General features: G+C 37.8%; 1 protein-coding gene across 9 annotated transcripts in view; it reads left to right on the plus strand.

The window, feature by feature from the left end:
- The window catches only part of Peak1 (pseudopodium enriched atypical kinase 1), a 301,634-nt gene that overhangs the window by 247,700 nt on the left and 31,550 nt on the right, over nt 1-22,384 (plus strand). For all 9 annotated transcript variants that reach the window (XM_087210267.1, XM_087210268.1, XM_021250057.2 and 6 more), the window contains one exon: nt 13,467-13,657. In XM_087210267.1, coding sequence (XP_087066393.1) covers nt 13,467-13,657 — 191 coding nt within the window. The remainder of the gene's footprint in view (nt 1-13,466; nt 13,658-22,384) is intronic.

Here is a 22,384-nt window from a genome sequence, read left to right on the forward strand (position 1 = left end):
GCCTTTTAAAACCCTTACAAGAGCCAAGTATGGTGGAACATGCCTGTAATCCCAGCACTCTGGAGGCTGTGGCAAGAGGACTGCCTCAAGTTTAAGGCCACCTTGAGCTACATAGTGAACCTCTGTCTTGAAAAAACAAACAACTGGACCAGGGGTTTAGCTCAGTCGCACCGTGCCTGCCTGGCAAGTGCCAGGTCCTGAGTTCGATCCCTGGTACCAAAAAAAAAAAAAAAACCAAGCCATGATGAGCATAGGAAGGCATGTCTGTGGCCAGTAAGGGCTACAGTGATGTGTACTGATTCACTGACCTATCAAGCAGTCTTAAGTACAGTAATAATCATTGGCATAATTATTCACTCTCTTAAAAGCACTTGTCAATTAATGCCCTAATTAATACATATTCCTATCGATGTCATTACACCCATTTTACAGATAAATAATCAGAGACATGGACAGTGGCACTGTGGCAGCGGTGAAATTAAATTTGAGTTTCTAGTTTCCAGCCCTTCAGACTGCTAGGCCACAGTTTCAGTAAGTGATTACTTAATATACTGCAATAGAGTATTGATTAGAGTCACCAGGTGATATTTAAAAGCCTAATAACAGGACAGTTGATCTTCGTAATATACCTTTATAATGATGATTTCTTAATAGCAAAGAGAAAGTTTTGTCTTAAAAAAAAATAGAAACAAAGTAATGAGAGCAATTGCACAATAGTTACCCCTGCCCCCACCGCTAATATTCATGGGTGAAATCACTTTGGGAATCAGCCAGGTGGCCTTTCAGTGCTGCCACCACATGTCAAAGCTGTGTTTTGCATCTGGGAAGATGTCCTTATCATCTCTCTCCCAGTGAGAAGAGGATTCCCCAGCTCCCCTTGCTTATTCCATTCTGGAAGGTGCCCTGCACTCTGTCTCCATGTTGGTAGAGACAGAAGTTCTGTGAGCTGGAGTGTGAGTATAGATGTTGATATTCTCCAGTGCCTTGCACCCTGGTGCCACCAAATTTGATTTACTCAGCTCTACCCCCTGGGTGCTTACTGTAACCCCCTACATGGGTGTTCTAAGGAGGAAATGCCCCTAGGTAAGTAACACATCATCAGGAATCAAGGGTGAGAATAATCTTTGAAGACTGGCTTAGTTCTGAATAGATGACCTTCTCTGAAGCTAAAGGATTGTGTCTCAGAAAGTTTAATAAGGACGGAAACAGCCTCATTGTGAAAGGCTGTTTAGACCTCTAGGTGGGATCTAGATGGCTGAGAAGATCTAGGAATGGTAAGAACCTCAGAACAGCAAATTGAAAGAGGCATTTAGGAAGAGGCCCTGGAGGTGGGAAGAAAGTGAAAACACTGGGGGTTTCTTTTTATAGCAGCTTTTCCAGTCATGGGAGCTTGCCCTTCATGCTTATCTCTGTCCTCTGTAGATAAAGTAACTGAAATATTACTGCGTGTTGTAAGGCTTACTGCTGGTGTTGCAGAGATGCTATTTCTTACCTTTAAACTGCTCTTCAGCCAGCCAGAGCTTATAACAAAAATCATAATTCTCATTCTACGCCAGATCCTCATTTCCTGACATTTTGTGAGTGTGTATAACTGTATTCTAATAAGCCTCGGAAAGTTAGGAACAGTTATAATGTATTAGCACTCCCTTTTTAAAAATATCACATGATGAATTTCTCATCAGTGACTATTTCTCCCTTTCTATTGATATCGCTTCAGAGGAATCATGCACCATAACTTTAAATTTTCCTGCTCATTTTTCATACCTTGCTCTTTCTGTACTCATTGTCCTTTTCTTTCTGGGAGAAGAGACAGTGAAGAATAGTTTCTCAGACTCTAGTTCCAGGCCCAGAGTCACCTGGAGTATATATTTGTAAATGCAGAGTCCTAGTCTGTCCCCCAAAGCTGCCAAATCTCTAGAGATGGTAGCTGAGAGGCCACATTTTTAACTAGCTCTCCAGGTAATTCTTGAGTACATTAAAGCTTGATAACCATTGACATATTTTAGAATATAGACTTTGAAGTTGTTGAGACCTGGGTTTGAATCTTGCTTTTGCCACTTACTACCTATGTCATCCTGGGCAAGTTACTTGAAGTCACTTGGCCCTTCATCTCTAAACTGAGAGGCAGAATAATGTACCTGTGTAGAGAGACTAGAGCTAAAATTCCAGGTTTGAATCATAGCTCCCCCAGTCACTAGCTGCTTTACTGAGACAAGTGACAAAACCTCTTTGGTTTATAATTTCTTAATTTGTAAAACATAGATAATAACCTAATAGGCTCATGTGAGACTTAACTGAATTATGTAATGGGTTTCCTCCCCACCCCCATGGCAATTTGACAACATCTAGAGACATTTTTAGTTGTCAAGATTAGAGAGGCAGGGAGTGATTTCATTGGCTTATGCATAGAGATGAGAAATGCTAGCATGACCCTGCTGTGTCAACAGCCTTTCACAACAAAGAATTATCTGCCCCAAATATGTCATTAGTGTCATTTTTGAGAAACATGGCTTAGAACATAACAAGCACTCATATAACAAGCACTATGTAAGTTTTGGCTATTATTATTATTATTGCTGCTGTGGGCATAACAAGCCTTCCTTAGAGTGTTATTGCTCAAGATAATATATTTAAATACAGTGCCTAGCACAGTAAATGTAGAGGTGGTGGTAGAGGTGATTATTATTAGGCCAAATATCTATCAACATTCTATACTAGAGCATTTCCTATTTAAATCCTTTTGCAATGTAAATAATGACTTTTTGGGCTTGTTTGTTTAGGATTTTTCATTGTAGAACACATCTGTAGTCATGACATCATATTTCAGTCATAGCTATATTCTTTTCAAAGCACTTTTACCTCTCTGTTTTCATAATCAAACATTTATTGAGTCTCTTCAGTATGCCCACAGTGCCTGTGGTACCACTCTGGTGGGAAGAACACAGGCATTAGAGTTGGATAGTATAGAGTCACATCCCCACACTACCATCACAGTACCCATGTGATCTTGGGCCATTTATGTAACTTCTTTCAATGTCATTTTCCTCATCTATGAAGTAAGAATCATTGCATCTATCTCTTGAGGTGTTTTGTGAATTAAATGGAAAAGTGTACATCTTGTGTAGTGTTGAGTACGAGCATGATCTGAGTCCATGTAGGGTCCCATTCACATCCTATATCTATTCTCTCTGTGAGCCTGCACTGTTCTGGAGAGTTAAGGGTATCTGCTCATCTCCCTGCTCTGACTCAGAGGGGAGAGGGAGGGAAGAGGAGAGTAGGGAAAGATGTTCTGACTTGCTTCTCCAGTGCTTCTGGGCACACAAGAAAACTCCAGGGTCCATATTCTCCCTCGACTAACCCCTTGGCAAGGACTGTATTTTCTTTTAAGGTCATGCCTTTTCAGATGTACATGAATATCTAACCCCATGCTTCAGGACTGAGCCAAGGCTGAGGTAGGGATGCTAAGGAGAGGCTTCGGTGCTGCTGTTATTGAGAATGGCAGCATTATTTTATATTTTATTACTCTTTTCCAAAATTAATTTATCTTTTCTGTTAATTTGCACAGGTGCCATTCTGACTTTTTGTTTCATAGGATTTTGAAACTGTAATTTTTCTTAGTATTGTGAAAGTGACAGTAATTTACAGTGGCCTGTTTTATCTACTTTGCTGTCATGCAGTCTGGCCACTGGGAGACACTTAATTCGCTATTTACATCTTTTTTTTTCTGTTTCTTTTCCTTTTTTCTTTTTTTGTTTGTTTATTAAATGGATATGTGCAGTATCAGAAAATTAGAGTCTATTCAAGACCTTGCTCATGGCTGCCAGTTTCCCCAGGCCAAACTGAGCCATTTCACTCATACCCAGAAGAGAACTTTATTTGACCAGACTGTGCCAGACCTACTAGCAGAAACTCATCAGATCTTAGTTAAAGGTTAATCTCAGTTCAGGAGAAGCAAGTTGAGGTATTCAGTCAAAGACTACAAAGGCTTAGTGGCAAATTGGAGATACTAGATAGTGATCAGTGGACACAACACTCTTCTACCTGAGAAATGCCAATAATTGGAAAGTGTAGCAAAATCAAGTTGGTGACCTGAAAACCAAGATAGGATTAAGAAATGTCACATTCATAGGGGGTCCTAGAGGAAGAAAGAGAAAAAAAAATAGTTTCTTTTTTCCCCTTCCTTCCAGCAGATTACAAAGGTGTGGGATTGGATAACTGAGCTCTTCTCCTCCTATGTTGCTATAGACCACATTTCTGCAAAGATCTGTGTCCCCAGCAGCCCCCAGAAATATGCAGCTCAGTAGACCAGTACCAAAATCATGAAATTTGTTTCTGATATACTTTGGCCCAATTTTTAGGGGTCAGAGGAGGTTTGAAAAAGCATATATCTTTATTGGTGGTCTTTGGCACCCAGAGACACATGTATCTGCTGCAGGGAGTGGCATGTGGTAAAGAAGAATGCCATTTATCCCAAGAGGCAGATGGTCTCTAAAAGATAATTTTGTTAACTGTCCCTTCTGAAGCTGGAGGTGGTTGAATTTGAAGGTAATGTTGAATTGAAATGTTTGGATACATAAAGGCCTTTATTTGTTTTAATGTGCAATTTGATTTGCTTTTTTAAAAACAGACATTTAACAGAATTTTTACAAAAATCTGTCTTGAACAAATTTGCCAGGAAAAAAAAGGATTATTTCATTTGATGGTATAATGATTAATCCTACCACCTGGGTAAGCTGAGTGATCTTCCCACAGGAGATTTGCCTCTGCAGCTTTGAATTATGTATGAATATTGCAGACTGTTGAGGTAGAACCTACCAAGGGATTCGTTTATATAACAAATCTGTAACAGTGTTACTGTTTCCTTTGAACACTTACATTTATTCCACATGTTCAGAAAATGAGTTGTCTTTATGGAGCTTATGACATTTTTTTTTAAGTATCAGGTCAGACACACCAAATTGCAATTAAAAACTGGTCACTAATGAAAAGTTGGTGGAAGAGTTTAAAGTCATCCCTCAGTGTTTTCTGGGGCTTGGTTCCAGGAGCCTATTGAACACCAAAATTTCCCTGTGTAAAATGGTGTCATATTTGCATATACCTTACAGCCATCCTCTTGTAGATTTTAAATCTTCTTTAGACTACTTATAATAACCTAATAAAATGTAAGTGCTATGTAAATCATATTATACTGTTTTGTTTAGGAAATGATGGGGGGAAAGTCCATAAATGTTTAGTTAGACCCAATTATTTTTCCCCCCTGAATGTCTTCAAGCTATGATTGGTTAAATCCAAGGTTGCAGAACACAAGGATACAGAGGGCTGACTGTATAGTCAAACATGTTGTCTTCCATTATGGAACCAGAATGATCACTGAGGGTCCAGGACAAAGAGTAGGCTAACTCAAGGTTTAACCCAACCCGAACACCTTAATGATTACAGATTTTCACCTCGCATTACAGGACAAGGAATTGTTTCAATAATTAATTTAAGCAACAGAAATATAAAAGCCATAACTTCCTCTTGTGGACCATTTGTCACATAACTGTTCTGTTTTGTAGTAATTAATATCAAATTTACTTACCCTGGGGAGGGGGGATATCTAGTTACCTTGGACATTATTTTACTATTTCAAAATGTATAAGAAATTTTCACAAATTTCTTGTAATTACCATTTTAAAGAAATTTTTTTTATCATCTGTCTCACAGATGGAGTGAGGACATTTTTAATTTTCTCCATTATCTCCCTCCTGATAGGTCAAGTTTGTTCAGAAGAACAAAGTAATAGAGAAATAAAAGCCATTTTTAACGTTTCCAATTTTTAAACCAGTACCAAAACTCATTTTTAGTGTTTTCCCATTTTTTAAATGTTTTCTTCATTACATTAAACATTTCCCAGTGAAACATAGGTTAGTAGTAAAACATTGTGTTAGGAGATAAAGGTTGTGTTTATAAATTGTTGTTTTAGTATTTGGGAGGATCTTCTGATTTTATATCTAAGTAGCAAACAAAACCAATCTCCCAAAATTAAATTCCCTAATAAAATTAATATGTCTAATGGTAAATTGATAGTAAGATTTTACTTTCTTCTTTCTTCCTGGATGATTTTTTTTGTCTGTGTTATTTATATGTAAGGACCTGGTCAACTTTGCCTAATGCAGTTCTCAATTCTTTTTCATTTTTTAGTCTTAGCATGTTATTATACGTAAATGTAAACTCTCAGAATCTCTCCTTTCTCCTTTCTCTTTTTTTACTGTTTTCATCAGGCAAAGGGCTGTTCTTCCTTCAACAATTTATACATGAAACATCATCAGTGCATTTTTTAAAAAATTCGTACTCCTTTTAGACACTGCTGTCACCTTAAATGCACATTAACATCTTAGCATCCCTGTACAAATCCATGTGATTTTACTTTCATGTACTCTTTTTGCATAGTTTCAATAGTTGACAAACATTTTAAATGGTAATCTGATGCACCAGTGCATTCACTTAGAATGTGTGTATGAAAACTAGTCTTTATCTAGAATGTAGGCTGTACTACCCTGGTCCTCAAAGAGTTAATAAAGCTAGGTTTCCCTTTGCTTAGCTCCCCAAAGGTAATTTGGCACCTTTCCCAGACCAAACCCCTAAGGTAAAGGTCAAGGTGCAGTGGATGTTATTAAGGTGCAGAATTCAAGCCTCTTCTCGTAGTTTTCCTAGCTTATAGCTTTCCTGTGGACTCTGGTTCATCAGTTTCAGAACATGATTAGCAGTCTCAAGGAGACCCTGTGAAAATTTTTATTCATGGGCAATTGCATGAGTGAGTACAGTGGGTGAGTCTTTGCTATTTCTTGTTTTTTAGCATCTATGTTTTGTTTCACAAGCTTTTCAGAGTACAGAGCTATGTTACATGAATGTGGAGTGGGCCCAGGGACTTCCTCATAGGTTAATAGCAGCTTTTTCTGTGGCTTTCACAATAGTTGAATTTTACTGTGGAAAGCCCAGGCCTGGCAAGAAAGCAGACAGATAAGGATGGAGGCCCAGCTCCAGAACCCTTCACCAACCCTTTTTTGACAAATGGAAAGGAGTGCTTTCTCTTGGTAATAACCAGGAGGTTGGAAAAATAAAGGAAATGGGCAAGTTGCAGCAATTAGGAGCCTCAAAACAGCTTTTTAGGAAAACTGTAAAGCTGACTCCAGAAGTAGAAGAGAATGCCTGGAGCTTTACATTTTTTCTTTCAAAGGAGAGCTGTTATTTTTTAATAGCTCTATGTTTATTGCTTTGAAAGTAGAAGTGCTTTATATTAACTTTTGCCCAACAAAGAACATTTTCGATCTCCTAAAGTATGTTTGTAGCTACACAGTGATATGGTCTTGATACTGTATTGTGCCGAATGTTTTGGAAGTGTCACTTTGCTTTGCCTTTGCTAATGAATTAAAGTAGAGCCGCCTTGTTATCTTGATTTTTATGATGTCTCCTATGATGAAAAACTAGCTTTGTGGAGCCTCTCTTCTGTGTGAATAAGGGAGCCCATAGAGAAGCAGCAGCATAGTTCACTATGCATAGCCTCCTTCATACAGACTACACGGTTGACTGGTGATGGAGCAATTTCTTCCCACCTCACCCTGTCCTCAAGAGCTGGATCCCATAATGGAACTTCCAGTTCATCACACACTGTTGGTATAGAGAGACCAATGGCTCTTCTAGGTTTTTTTTTCCCCTGTTAAGTTTATTGGTACATTTTAGGTATAAAATAGTTACATTCATCATTGGGATCTTGTAGCATTACATGAGTATCTTGGTTCTTATTTTTTTCCCATTTCCCTGCCCTCCCTTCACCCCCTCCACCCTGCCCTATTTGCAAAGACTTTGTTTCCATTTTTTCCCTTTTCTCATATTTTTTCTTTTCCCTTCTTTCCTTTCCCCTACCCCTCCCACTTCCCCTGCTCCTTTAGACCTTTTCTTCCAATTACACAATATCAATTGTACATTTTTAAAATTACAATATCAACATCGAGGAGACATTTCCACAGATTTTACAGAATTTAAAAGGATATAGAAAGCATATTACAAAAATCTGTTTTGAAATAAATTTGACAACTTCTAAGAAGTACCTTGGAAGACAAATTAATGAAACTAAATCTGGAGGAAATATAAAATATGAATAGCACCTATTAAAGAAAGTATATTCCTAAAGCTTGAAAACCTACCTATATGACAACAGCAGGCTTATATACATTTTAACTGATAAATTATATCAAACATTTAAAGCAGAAAAAAAAAAGGAACACTTCTCCCCTCATTTTAGAAACTCAACATTGTGCTAATCCTAAAACTGGATAAAGATAATAGAAGAAAAAAGTATGAACATAGGTAGAAATTTGTTTAACAAAAACTATTAGAAGTCAGATCTGGCAGTATGTAGAAAGTGGTTTTATTATAGGGATGGCAGTGTTGGTTCAGCATTGGAAGATCCACCCCCAAAAGTCATCATTTTAACAGAGGAAAGGAAAAAGCCATATGATCCTGTCACTAGTTGGAGAAAAAGTATCAGACTAAATTCTACAGCTGTTCATGGTAAAAGCTATCAGGAGACTAGAAGTAGAACAGAACCTTCTCAACAGATCAAAGACATGTACTCCGTACTTCCAGCAAAAACACTTTATATGAATGGAAAAGATACAATGCATTCTCCTTAAGGTGAGGAACAAAGCAGATATGCTTACTCTTTATCTGTCGATTAAACTTTGAAACATAGGCCCAAACCAAAATACTCTGGCAATAAAAATAACCAAATGGCATAGGATTGGCAAGGTAGAAGTAAAATCTTTATATGTAGATGAAATGATCATCTACAGAGAAAATACTAAGAAATCTCTAGGAGCCCCTAGAACTTGTATTTGAATTTAGCAGGATTAGAAAACACAAGGTATATATAAAAATTCAGGTCTATGTATACTTGCTATAAATGAAGAATTGGATATTGAAATTTAAAAGTTATGTAGGAGTATAAAGGACCTAGAAAAGTAAAAAGAAAAAGAAAAAAAAAACAGTGTTGGAAGACATTTATTACCTAATTTTAAGACTTCCTCTAAAGCTACAGTAATCAAGGCAGTGTTGGTGTAAGGAAAGACATAGATCATTGGAATAAAACAGAGAATCTAGAAATAGAACCACACATATATGGCCCACTGAGTTTTGAAAGATTATTTAACATTAACATTTTATAGAATATAAACTCAATTCAAGAGCCGAGGAAAAGATAATGTTTTCAGCAAATGGCACTAGAACACCTGGTATCCGTATATAAAAAATTAACCTCAACCATTTATTTCCATACATAAAAATAACTTGAAAGGATCTATGAACCTAAATATGAAAGACTAAAACTATAAAACTTTAAGAAGAAGTTGTAAGGGCAAATGTTTGAATTTAGGGTAGGCAAGAATTTCGTAGGACGTAAACATGATGTATAAAAGAAAAAAATTGATAAATGAGATTCCATCAGAATTTAGAACTTTAAATGACATCGTTAAAATGAAAAGTAGTCCCTTAAACCATATTTATAATTCACATAACCTATAACCAGAATATATAAAGAACTCTTACAGCTCATTAATAGACAGCCCAATTAAAAAGTAGACACAAGGCTAGGGATTTAGCTCAGTGGTTTCACCACCTGCTGCACAAGTGCAAAGACCCAAGTTGGATCCCCGGTACCAAAAAAAAAAAGTAGGCACGAGAAGTCGATAAATAGCCAGTACAGCACAAGGAAAGGTGTGCAACACTAGAATCAGAAAAATACTAATCAGCCCAATAACAAGATTGAATTATATACTCAGGGAGATGAATTTAAAAGTTTTAAAAGAACAAATGTCAGCTGTGACATTTAGAACATTTAGCTGTGAACCAGTAAGAACTTTCTAAAACTGCTAATGTGAATGTAAAATGATAATAGCATTTTGGAAAACAATATAGAAATTTCTTGTATTACTATTAAGAACCAAAAGTCCTGTTCTTAAGTTTTGACTTGAGAGGAATGAAAACACATGTTCACAATAGATGTGTACATACAAGTTGAGTATTCCTTATCTGAATTCTTGGGAATAGAGTGTTTCAGATTTTTGTTTCAGATCCACTTGATCTGCAAAGAGGATAGCTACTCCTGCTTTTTTTTTTTTCAGGTTCCTGTCACATGGAGTATTGTTTTCCACCCTGTAGCTTTCAGTCTATGAGTTTCTTTTTTAATTAAATGTGTTTCTTGTATACAGCATATTGTTGGGTCTTGCTTCTTAACCCATTCTGCCAGTCTGTTTCTTTTGATTGGTGAATTGAGACCATTAATATTGATGGTAATAACTCATACATAATTGACTTATCGTTGTCATGACTTTTTCTGTTTGTAGGATTCTCCCCCTTTGCATTTAATTTCTTGTTGCGCCCGACAGAATCATTCTGCTGGGCTACCTGGGGTTGTGATCCTCATCTTTTCCTAGGATATTGTCTAAAATTTTTGGACTGCTGGTTTGGTATTCATGAAGTTGCTAAGTTGCTCTTTGTCATGAAAGTATCTTATTTCTCCATCCACGTTGAAAGATAATTTTGCAGGATACATCAATCTGGGTTGGAGGCTGTTTTCTTTTAGGGCTTGAAATACATCACTCCTATTTGGTATTTATACATGTGTGTCCTATTTATTTCACTTAAGAGTATCGCTTCAATGTGCATCCATTTAGCGTAAATGTCTCTGATTTCTCATTTTTTATGGCTGAGTACTACTGCATTTTATTAAAAAACCACATCTTCTTTATCCAGTCTCCAGTTCATGGGCATTTGGGATGTTTCCAAGTTTTAGCTATTACAGATTGTGCTGCTATGAACACGGGTGCACATATATCACTGTGGTATGATTCTTTTAATTCTTTGGGGAAGATCCCCAGCAGGGGAATAGCAGGGTCAAATGGGACTTCCAGTCCTGGTTCTTTGAGGTATCTCCATAGTGATTTCCACAGTGGTTGCACCAGTTGACACTCCCACCAGCAGTGGAGCAGGGTTCCTCTTTCCCCACAGCCCCACCACCATTTGTTATTGGTTGATTTCATGATAGCAGCCATTCTTTCTGGAGTGAGGTGGAATCTCAGCATTGTTTTCATTTGCATCTCCTGAATGACCAGTGATGTTGAACATTTTTTCATGCATTTATTTGCCATTTCTACTTCTTTGTCTGAGAAATGTCTGTTCATTTCAGATGCCCATTTTTGGATTGGGTCTTTAAATTTGGGAGGTCTGATCTTTTTAAGTTCTTTATAGATTCAAGATAGCAGGCCTTTGTCTGAGGAACAGTAGGTGAAGATTTTTTCCCACATTGTGGGTTGTCTCTTCACACTGCTGGTGGTTTCTCTTGCTGTGCAGAAGCTTTTTAATAAGAAGAGATCCCACTTGTTGATTGTTTGTGCTAGTTCACAGGCAACTGAGGTTTTGTTCATAAAATGTTTTCCTACACTGATGTCTTCAAGAGTTCTACCTAACCTCTGTTCCAGCCAGTTCAGCATTTCTATTTTAATATTTAGATCTTTGATCTATTTTGATTTTAGTTTAGTGCATGGCAAGAGATATAGGTCTAGTTTTAATCTTTGGCAAGTTGAAACCCAATTTTTCCAGCACCATTTATTAAAGAGGCTATCTTTCCTCCAGTGAGGGTGTTTGGCTCCTTTATCAAAGATGAGATGGCTGAGTGTGTCTGGAGTTGTTTCTGCATCTTCTAATCTGTTCCACTGGTCCTCAGGTCTGTTTCTTTGCCAGTACTATGCTGTTTTTATCACAGTAGCTTTGTAGTATAGTTTCAAGTTGGGGATTGTGATACCCCCTGCCATGTCTCTGTTACCTAGAATTGCTTTTGCTATTCTGGGTCTCTTCTTGTTCCAAATGAATTTTTGGATTGCTTTCTTAAGGTCCGTGAAGTATGCTGCTGGGATCTCAATTGGAATTGCATTGAATAGTTTATCTAGTCTGAGAAACTGAAAGTGTAAATAAGGACTAAAAGTTATAATAGATAATGTGAAATAGGAAGAAAGGGGGCAAAGGGGAAAGGGAAAGGGTAGGGCTAGGGGAAAGGAAAGAAGGGAATGGAATTAATATGAGAAAATGGAAACAAAGTCTTTGTAAATAGGGAGGGATGGAGGGGCTGAAGGGAGGGTAGGGGAAGGGGGCAAAATAAGAACCAAGAGAGATTATGTAAAGGTGCAAATTTCCAATGATGAATGTCATTATATTGTATACCTAAAATCTACCAATGATTAGAATGAATAATTGATAATGCAAAATAGGAAGAAAAGATCCAAAGGGGTAGGGGTAGGGGTAGTGGGAGGGGCAGGGGAAAGGAAAGAAGGGAAAGGAAAAACGCTGAGAAATGGAAAAAATGGAAATAAAGTCTTTGTAAATAGGGAAGGGTGGAGGGGGTGAAGGGAGGGCTAGGAATGGGGAAAAAATAAGAACCAAGATGCATCATGTAAAGGTACAAGTTCCCAATGAGAAATGTAAATGTATTGTATACCTAAAGTGTATCAATAAAATGTACCAATGGGGAACAAAAAAAAAAAAAGAAATACGTCACTCCAAGCTCTTCTTGCCTTGAGGGTTTCTGTTGAGAAGTCTGCTGTGATTCTGATGGGCTTTCCTTTGTATGTGATTTGTTTCTTTTCTCTAACTGCTTGTAGAACTTTGTTCTTCTGTTGGGTTTCTGGAGTCTTAACAATTATATGCCTACGTGTAGATTTTTTTGATCAAGGCTAGTTGGAGTCCTCTATGCCTCACTTATCTGTATGTCAGGTTCTTTTCCTCTGCTTGGGAAGTTTTCTGCCATCATTTCTGTGAACAGTTTTTTTATGTCACCTGCACTCTGTCCTGTTTCTTCATTGACTCCAGTAAGTCTTATGTTATTCTTCTTTGCATCATCTAGCAGCTGCTGGATTGATTTCTCGTGGATTCCTTCCTGGTCCTTTACTAAATAATTTGGTAAATACTTTAGTGGGTAGTAAATATTATATACTAAGTAAATACTATGTAGTAAAATATTATTTACTATAGTGTTAGAGTACTATCATCTAGTTTAAAAACATAGTAAATATGCCAAATGCTTTATTAAATATTGAGTATATTTGTCTTTAACCAGTTAAGCATTTAGCATCCTCTACCTCATCCTTGTCACCTCTTAAGAAAACAATTATTCCACTCCTTGCCTGTTGTACCCACGCTTCCTTTAACCTACCATACCTCCACTGCCAAATTGAGTACATACGTATGAATCATGGAAAATGAAGTCTCAGCCTAGCAGAAATATTCCCTGTGCACAAAAATAACAAGTGTGTTGGGGCTTATGACCCATTGTTGTGACCCACAGGACCAGTTAACCTTTATGGAAAGTATATCTTTTGCTGAATTGTAGCAGAACTTTTGAATACCAGTGTGACAGGCTGTCTGATTTGTTACAGTCATGTGGCCCATGAATTAGCGGAGGAATTTTCTCCTCGGGATCCCAGACGTCTTGCAAAGCAAGATGGTGGGGTCTGTGCTTCCATCTCACCAGCATTGCTGCCACCTGACCTGGAAAAAGAAGAGGAAAAAGAAGATACTTCAGAGTCCATTGACCTGAACCCCTGTAGTGCAACATACAGCAATTTAGGTAAGTACAAATGTCATATAAGTGGTTTTTAAACTTTGCCTCTTTATGCCCTAGGCAAATGTTCTGTTTTCCTGGAGAGATGGTTTTTATTGCTCCATGGAGCAAAAGTTCGACCATTAGGGCGGGAGATTTAGCTCAGTGGTTCCGCCGCCTGCCTCATAAGCGCAAGGTCCCGAGTTCGATCTCCGGTACCAAAAAAAAGTTGGACCATTAGAGTTATAAATTTTAACTCACACCGGAAGAAAGCCTTAGTGTTTACTAGCCATGTATTAAACACTTGCTACCATGAGCTGTGCCTCTGTGCCAGAGATGCTGACATGGTCCTTGCCTTGCAGGACTCATGGGGAGAGAGAGGTGCACTTGTCAGTGAATTCAGTATAGTATGACAGTAGCAGTCACAGAGATAACACATGGAATATTTTTTATATTATGCAGAAGAAGGTGTCAAAAGATGCCTTTTCTGGAGATAATTCCTAAACTGATTTAACTGTTTGACAAGAGGGAGAAAAGAGTATTCAAACCAGAGGCCAGAACAAGACCGTAGAGATGCAGAATAGCTTAGTGCATGTGGATACCACAATAATTTAGTGTTGCTGAAATGGGTGGTGGGGAGTTTGATAATATCATGCATGTCAGGCTAAAGCCTTAGACTTCCTGCTGTTTGTGATAGTGAGCCATCAAAGAGTTTAAGCAAAGAAATAACATAGTTAGATTTGTGTTTTAAAACATGTCCTCTCCAGGCTGCTCTATGAAGATGTATTACAGTAGTATTTAGTATCAGGAAGTCTGGTAGGGCTATGCTGTTGCAGTACCACAGAAAGGATAAGAAAAGGAGGCCTCAACTAAGTCAATGAGAAGGAAAATGGTGGGGTATTTAAGGTAATATACTCAGGACTGGGAGATGTGCAAAATCTATGATGTATCCCAGATTTCTGGCTTGGATCAAGCAGACTGAAGGAAGTCAGATCTCTCCATTGGAAGCACGTAAGCAGGGCCTGACAGGCCATCACTCAGAGTTCCTGGGAGGGAGAGTACAGCACTGCAGAGAGGGTTGAACCAATCCAAAAATACTTTAGTTCTCTGATTGTCCTCACTCTTCTTCCTTGACTGCCCAGTGACTTCTAATCTATCTCTCTCCTTTGAGTGTCACAGTTTACATTCTGAAAAGCAAACCCCAGGGCAGCATAAGTTTTTCTTGGTGCTCTTCTCCCATTAAGTCAGGAAACTCAGTTGCAACAACCCATCTTCATAAAGAAAAGACTTCATTCTGAGTTTCAGAACCTTATAATATTTGGGAGTAAAGGAAAGCTTACAGGTTTACCCAAGCAACCCTCCTGGATACCATTTTCTAGTTTGAATACATTTTACAGCTTATGAAACTTTCCTTATTCTTTAGTATTTTATGAAGCACATTACTAGATGAAAAAATAACTGTTTACTTATGTGCCCTCCAATAAGCTAATATATCAGGACTGTAGTATAGATATTCTTCCTATACCAGTATTTCTTTCATGATATCCTGAGTAAAATATATAAAATCCTTACTAATTGTACATCATCTTATGGCAGCTCATTTAAAACAATTTCCATCAGCCAATATTAGTTAAAGATAATTATTTTATCTTATTGACTTCTCAGCTATAAAAATTGATAGAAAAAGCTTCCTTCCATGAATATTCTCAGTGTTTTGCATATGTTAGCTCATTTAATCGTCACAACCATCTTACAAATTATAATCCTCATTTTTTAGATGAGAAAAATGAGGCAGAGAGCTTTGCCCAAAAATCTCAGAACCAGCAAGGATTGACCCAAGATTGAAACCCAGTTGGTTGTGGCTACTATAGTGCTTTTTTTTTCAAAAATAAAAAACAGGAGCTTTATTGAGTTCTTTAAATTCCTACTCCATGTTTTTTATTAGAAATTTTTAATCAACCATTCATAATTAGTGCTCAGAATCACTAAATTATTTTGAAGTACTAACATGCTGTGTCTCCTTTTTTTTTTTTTTTTTTGGAACCAGGGATCAAACTCAGGTCCTTACACTTGCGAGGCAGGCGGCAGAACCACTGAACTAAATCCCCAGCCTGTCTCCTTTTATTTAAGTCATCTTTCAGTCACAAAATAGATTTTTTTTAAATTATGGTTAATTAGAATATAAAAATACAAGCTTAAAGATGCCCTCTCAGAAAGAGTGCTTTCTTTCCACCTATTTCTTTACTTTTTGAAGTGTGCAATGCCCGTAATATGTTGTCCAGTCATCCTTAAATGCTTGAGTGGCTATGTACTTGATCCCACAAGGCTTGATACATGGTTAGTTGCTTCTTTAGAGAGTTAATTGGCAATTCCATTAGCTGCACAAACTAAGGTTTTGGAGGATTGGAGTTTTTAAAAAAATTTTTGTTTTGTTATTTTTTTCCTAATGGAACAAATATTTAGGTATCCTTTGGAACTATCCTTTTTTTTAAATACTTCCAACAATAAATTCTCATGCAGCTTTAAACTACCCCTTTGAGTAATCGTTTTTATTATTTAAAGCTTTGGTAACCAAAAAGGTGTGTTTAATTTGTTTAAGAATGGAAAACAAAGGCAGAAGATGGGAAGATAGGTATGGAAGAAACTAAAATTGTGGAGTTTATTTCTAAAAATTACACTGTGAAGTAGGCTTAGCATACAGTGTTATACAGCAAGAAAAAGGCTGGGTGAAGTGTTTGGAGGGTCAGGTTCCTGTCACAGCTATTTCCCTTCTCCCCTACATGATTGCAGGCTGGCTTTAAAAAGCCCTGAACTAAAGTTTCCTCATCTGAAAGGGCTGGTGGTGGAGGAAGTACAGTGGTACCTCAGTTCACGAACACTTTTGTTTGCAAACAGTTTGGTTCTCAAACAGAAGTGTTTGGCAAAACTTTGTTTTTGTTTGCATACTCTGCATTTGGTGACAAACACCACCACAGTCAACTTTCCCACACAAACACAAATGTGGCCATCTTTTCCAAATTGTAGAACAAATCAAGTTTATAAACCAAGGTACCACTGTACTTGGTACATAGCAGTGCTTAATAATTGTGAAACTAATTTATTTCTCCCCTAAAAATAGATGGTTCTTTTCTTTTTAAATATGTTGGACTTTATAACCAGAAAGAGCGAAAGGATTTAAATGTTTATTAGATGGTGTTGAATAAGAACACAACAAAATATAAATCCAAAAAACTGTAAGCTGCCTATACAACTAATGCCTGAAGGTGTGAAACACAAAACAGGTAGGACCTCAAAGTGGCTACCAGGACCAGAGGGGAGATGACAGCAGCAATGTCCAGATCTGCCATCATAGCAGAACAAAGGGGCATGGTTTGGATTTGTTCTGTGGTGCTCACAATTCTTATATAGTTCTGAAAACTGATTTTCTATTTTTTTCCTGAAAACTAATTTTCAAACCAACAAAAACCACTCTAACTGGAATAGACTTTGAACACCTTCCTTGAGAACTTCCCCTTAGATCTTTAGGAAACCTCTTCCCCCTGGGATGAGGCAGCATGAGATGTGCTGCAGCTATGCCCACTGTGGGGTCCTGGCTCAGGCAGCTCCACACTTCCCTTTAGAGGTCATGCTCCAGGGCTCATCGCATGTCATTTTTCTCATCCTCAACATAAAGTAAACTTTATTTTTATCATAATTGGACAATTAGATTTCAGAGCTATGCTATCCCATACAATAGCTACCAACCACATCTGGTTATTTAAATATAAATTTATTAAAATACAAATAGGACTTCATTTCCTCAGGCTCACAACATTTCAGGTGCCCAGTAGAGCTAGATGTGGCTGGTAACCGCTGTATTGGGCTGTGCAGCTGTAGAACATTTCACATCCTTAAAGTGCTGTTGGGCAGCCCTGCTTTAGAGAGCTGTAAATATGGGAGACATATATCGTCCTCTGAGTTGCACAAAAGTCATATTGGTCTTTAGGCAGCTTGGCAGCTCCCTTTGAAGGTCACCCCTTACAGAGTGATGGATGACTTTGCTCTGAGTGATGGTCACATGAGATTGCAAGATGAACTCTGACTTATAATACCTTAATCCTCCCCAAACTAGATTTTGTTTGTTTTGTTTTGTTTTTTGGTACTGGGGATCGAACTCGGGTCCTTGCACTTGCGCAGCAGGCGGCAAAACCACTGAGCTAAATCCCCGGCCCTCCAAAACTAGATTTTGGAAGGTGTCTGTCATCCACTGTGATCTCCCAAAGAAGCAATATGTTTTTTATTATTATTATTATTATTATTATTATTATTATTATCAAACCCTCAACATTTCCCCATGTTTCTCACATCTAGTGAGATGTCTAGATATGTCTTCTAGATGTCACTTTTTCTCCTCAAAGTGTCTAGAAGAAAAATCAGTGGTTGTATTTTATGTGACACCTTGCTACTTCATCAGCCTGCAAAAATCAGGAACATGGGGCCAGGGATTTAGCTCGGTGGTTTTGCCACCTGCTGTGCAAGCTCAAGGACCCAAGTTCGATCTCTGGTACAAACAAGCAAACAAACAAACAAATAAGTAAATAAAATCAGGGACATGTAACAAAACTACTCTGCTGGAAATAAGTTGGTGACATTAGCGCTCCTTCATTTATTTTGTAACCAAGTGTTCTATACATTGCTTTTTTGTTTTGTGTTTTGTTTTGGTTTTTTTGAGATAGGGTCTGGCTGTGTAGTCCAGACTGGCCTCAAACTCATGGCAATCTTCCTGCCTCAGCTTTCCAAGGGCTGGGATTACAGGTGTGCGACACCACGCCCAGCTGTATTGCTTTTTTAAAAGACTTATCAAGTCTCCCTTTACTTGACAGATTTTTGGCTTACTTCTCTTTCTGTATCCCTACAACCTAGCATATTATCTGAAACACACAGGAGGTGCTAAGAATCTGTTTGAATGAATTAGCTAAAAATGACTGTTGTAGTTGACTTTTTTTTTTTTTGGTACCGGGGAATCGAACTCGGGTCCTTGAGCTTGCACAGCAGGCGGCAAAACTACTGAGGTAAATCCCGGCCCTGTAGTTGACTCTTGAAGATTGCCAGATGAGCGAAATCTGTTCTGCTCAAGAAAGTTCAAGTTGCAATTCATGTGCACCATTAATCAGCTGGCTTTCCTCCCCACTCAATATGGGACTTTATAACTTTTCTAATTAAGTGATTATCTAAACTTTGCCCCTATTTCCTCTCTATATGTCCCACAAGAAACTGTATGTTTCTCATTTTACTTACTTTGAGCATATCCTTAACACTGTACCCTTCAAACAATGAAAGGAAAAACTTAAAAAGTATTCTGTGTCCAGAAGTTCCTTCAACAGATTTTCACTGTTAAATTTTAAGGGGTAGAGATAATGTAAAAGAATGTCATTACAAGGCTGGCCTTGATGTTGTGATTATGGAATAGTGTCATTATAAATGCCAGCTTTTTAAAAATCATTCTTAAGAGTACTTTGCCATTCATTCACTTATTTAACAAATAATTCAGTGACAACATTATTCTACACACTGTAGAACTAATGATTTGAACCGAAAATTAAAGAATTGTTCAATTTTATGTTATCTAGATTTTAAAAATATATTTGTATTAGTGCCTATTAATTTTATAAAACCCTAGGTTTCAATGCATAATATATTTTGATCATATCTAACCCCCCATTACCAACCTTAGGCCCCCATTTTCCTCCTGTTATCCCTTCCCCCTGTTTAATTATAGTCCCCCCTTCTATGATTATCTGGGGTTTTAAAAAACAACAACAACTGAGGTTGACAGCTTGGAACATTTGTTTGAGCATTTGTTGTACTTTCTAAAATTGTAATTATTTCTATTTAAAAAGAAATTGTAGACTTATGTCCCTAAGTTAGCTACATTCACCTTTAAAAATAGTTTCCCAGGGGCTGGAGATGTAGCTCTGTGATAGAGGGCTTGCCTAACATGCGCATGGCATTTGGTTCAATCCCTAGGACTCAAAAAAAAAACTAAAAATAGTTACCATATCCTAGAATTAGTTGACAGCGTACAGTATTCAAATTACATACATAACTTCCCCTAAACAAATAATCTCTGTTTTTGGAGAGGTTTTCACCAATAAGGCTAGGCAAGCATTGAGTTTGTCGGCTGCTATACCACTGGAAATCTTTAAATCAGTCTGTGTATTTGAGGCCATGTTAGGTTAGCTTTATTTTATTGTTTGGAAGGAAGCTGATGCCCCTATGGCTTGCCAGTATTTAATTGTTATGGGGCCTAGTTCAGTAATAAGGCCTAGGTAAGTTAGGACCCTTCCTCCTGATCATCTGATGCCTGCTGCTGAGGGGATGGTACACTGTGTGGTTAGGTCCAGCTCATGAGAGACCCTATTCATTTGACAAGGCTGATGCACTAGGATGGCTTATGACATACATATTTATAAACTGTAGTCCATAGTTCCATTTTTAGAGGGAATCATCTCATCTTTTGTCCTCTCTCTTCCTATTCTCATCTGTATTATGTGTCTTGAGTCCTGGAGAAAAACTTAGGAGTGAAGATTGAAGTTATAATTAACATAGGAAAATATGTTTCATTTATCAGGACTTTCACTTAGCAAACATTTATTGAACACTATCTCCCAGGTACCAGGCAAGACACTGGAAATATTACTGTATGCTTCCAGGATTCCTGGTCTGTAGGAGAGACAGACATGGGGCTACACTCTTAGGAGTCCCCATCATAATCACCATATAGTTAAAGGTTAATGAGAACATCTACCCCAAAAAGTCTGGGAGAGGGCCACAAATAGTGTATCTTTTACCTATAAGATATGGAGAGCTGCTGAAGAATTTTGAATAGAGGCACAATAAAGATTTAAAAGATCATTCTGGGAGCTGTCTGTGGGATGCTTGGAGACAGGGAGATTGCCCAGGAAACCCGCCATTCCTGTCTTATTGTAATAAGCAGTTAATTGTGGTCAAAGGCTACGCCTGTCTAAATGGATCATCATTAAGTGCCTTTAATCCCTAGGATCCTGTAGCTGTAATGTTACCAGGTCATGAGCAAATATATGTTATAGTGTATTTGTGGTATGTCTTCAGTGATACTGCCTTTTAGTAGATCACTACAATGATATAGTTATAGTCATTGAGTTTTTCAGTATGGACTCATCTTTAAAATAATGATTTTAGAGATATTTTTGTATTCATTATACCAATCCTGTAGGTTATAAGAACCCCATATCAATCATTTTTCCTTCATAAGAAGTTTTAAACTACCCTTTTAGCTTCTTTGAATTAGTGTCACTAAACAATTCTCTTTTCATCCACCTTTCATCATTTGCTTTTCAGATTGTGATATAGTACCTTGTCTGTCAGTCTGAAGACATTTCTAAGTAGAGAAAAAATAATGAGGTAGAGTACAAAAGCTCAAAAAGAAGAAAGTAAGGTTTGAGTGTGGTTTAGTCAAACATATTTGTTCAAAAGAACTTTTTCAGCACATAGCAAGGCAAGATTTAGAACACAGTCTGGATTTTTTCTGCTTAGAGAACTAGTATGCCACAAAAATGTAGAGTATGTGATGTTATATCAGGCCCACTGAAAACTGAGCTTGGTGTCTGGTCCCAGAGGCTTAAGAAGAATGTACAGGATTAAAAGTTTAAAATAAAAACAGCTAAGATACCAAACTTTTTAAACACCCAGATGATTGAAATTCAGTTAGGAGAACTTGTCTTTCTTGGAGGGAAAAAAACCCTAAAAACACAAAGCACTTTTAGACTTAGAAGAATGTCCTGACCTACTTGTGTGGACTGTGGAATGTTTGTGGTTTCATTTGGAAGGAATAAGTTTCTGATTCTCATGTGGAAATCTCCTTAGCTCCCAGGAGATCATATACTGACTGCTATTTGGGAAGAGAAGCCATGTAAATTTTCTTTATTTCCTTGCTCCCTTGGCTGCTCATTTCCATTTGGAATGATGGCCAATTCTGGTGACTCAGCCCAGCAGCCAGTTACTGCACACATGCATGTACCTCACACCACACCAGGTTCTGAGCACATGTAAAACATATAGACATGTGCTAGAAAAGGCTAAAAATACTATCATAGAGAAGAAAAAATGCCAAGAGAACAGAGAGGAAGGAATGAAAGCTCCCAATTTGATGTTGGGGAGTAGAAAGTAGGGAAGGCTTCATTTGAGCAGGCCAGAATATCTTTGCTAAGGCAAAAATGTAAAAACAAAAACATGAAGCGTAGCTGGGCATGAAGGCACACACCTGTAATCTCAGCTCCTTGGGAGACTGAGTTAGGAGGATTGCAAGTTCCAGTCCAGCCTGGACAACTTAGTGAGATCCTGTCTCAAAATAAAAAGGGCTAGTGGTGCCATGACTGCCTCGCAAGCACAAGGTCGTGAGTTCGATACCTGATACCAGAAAAAAAATGGGGGGAGCTGAAGATATAGCTTAGTGCTATAGAGCACTTTCCTAGCATACACAAGATCCTAGGCCTCAGTACTACCGAAAAAAAAAAAGGAAAAGGAAACAGCATATTAAAAAGAAATAACAGGAAATGAGTGATTCACATGCAAGGGCTGATGAGAAAGAGTGGTAGATAAGACAAAGAGCTTTGACCAACTTGTTGAGGAGTTTGAACTTTATTCGGTAGATGGTGGAAAATAGCATGGTCAGCTTCTTTCACCCCGTGATAAATACTAAAGAGCTGCTAATGTGATAGACCTGTCTCACTTGCT

Source organism: Heterocephalus glaber, unplaced genomic scaffold (genome assembly GCF_053883595.1).
Source record: "Heterocephalus glaber isolate CG9 unplaced genomic scaffold, H.glaber_assembly_v1.0 deba00001140, whole genome shotgun sequence".
In the NCBI taxonomy this organism is placed as follows: Eukaryota; Metazoa; Chordata; class Mammalia; order Rodentia; family Bathyergidae; genus Heterocephalus; species Heterocephalus glaber.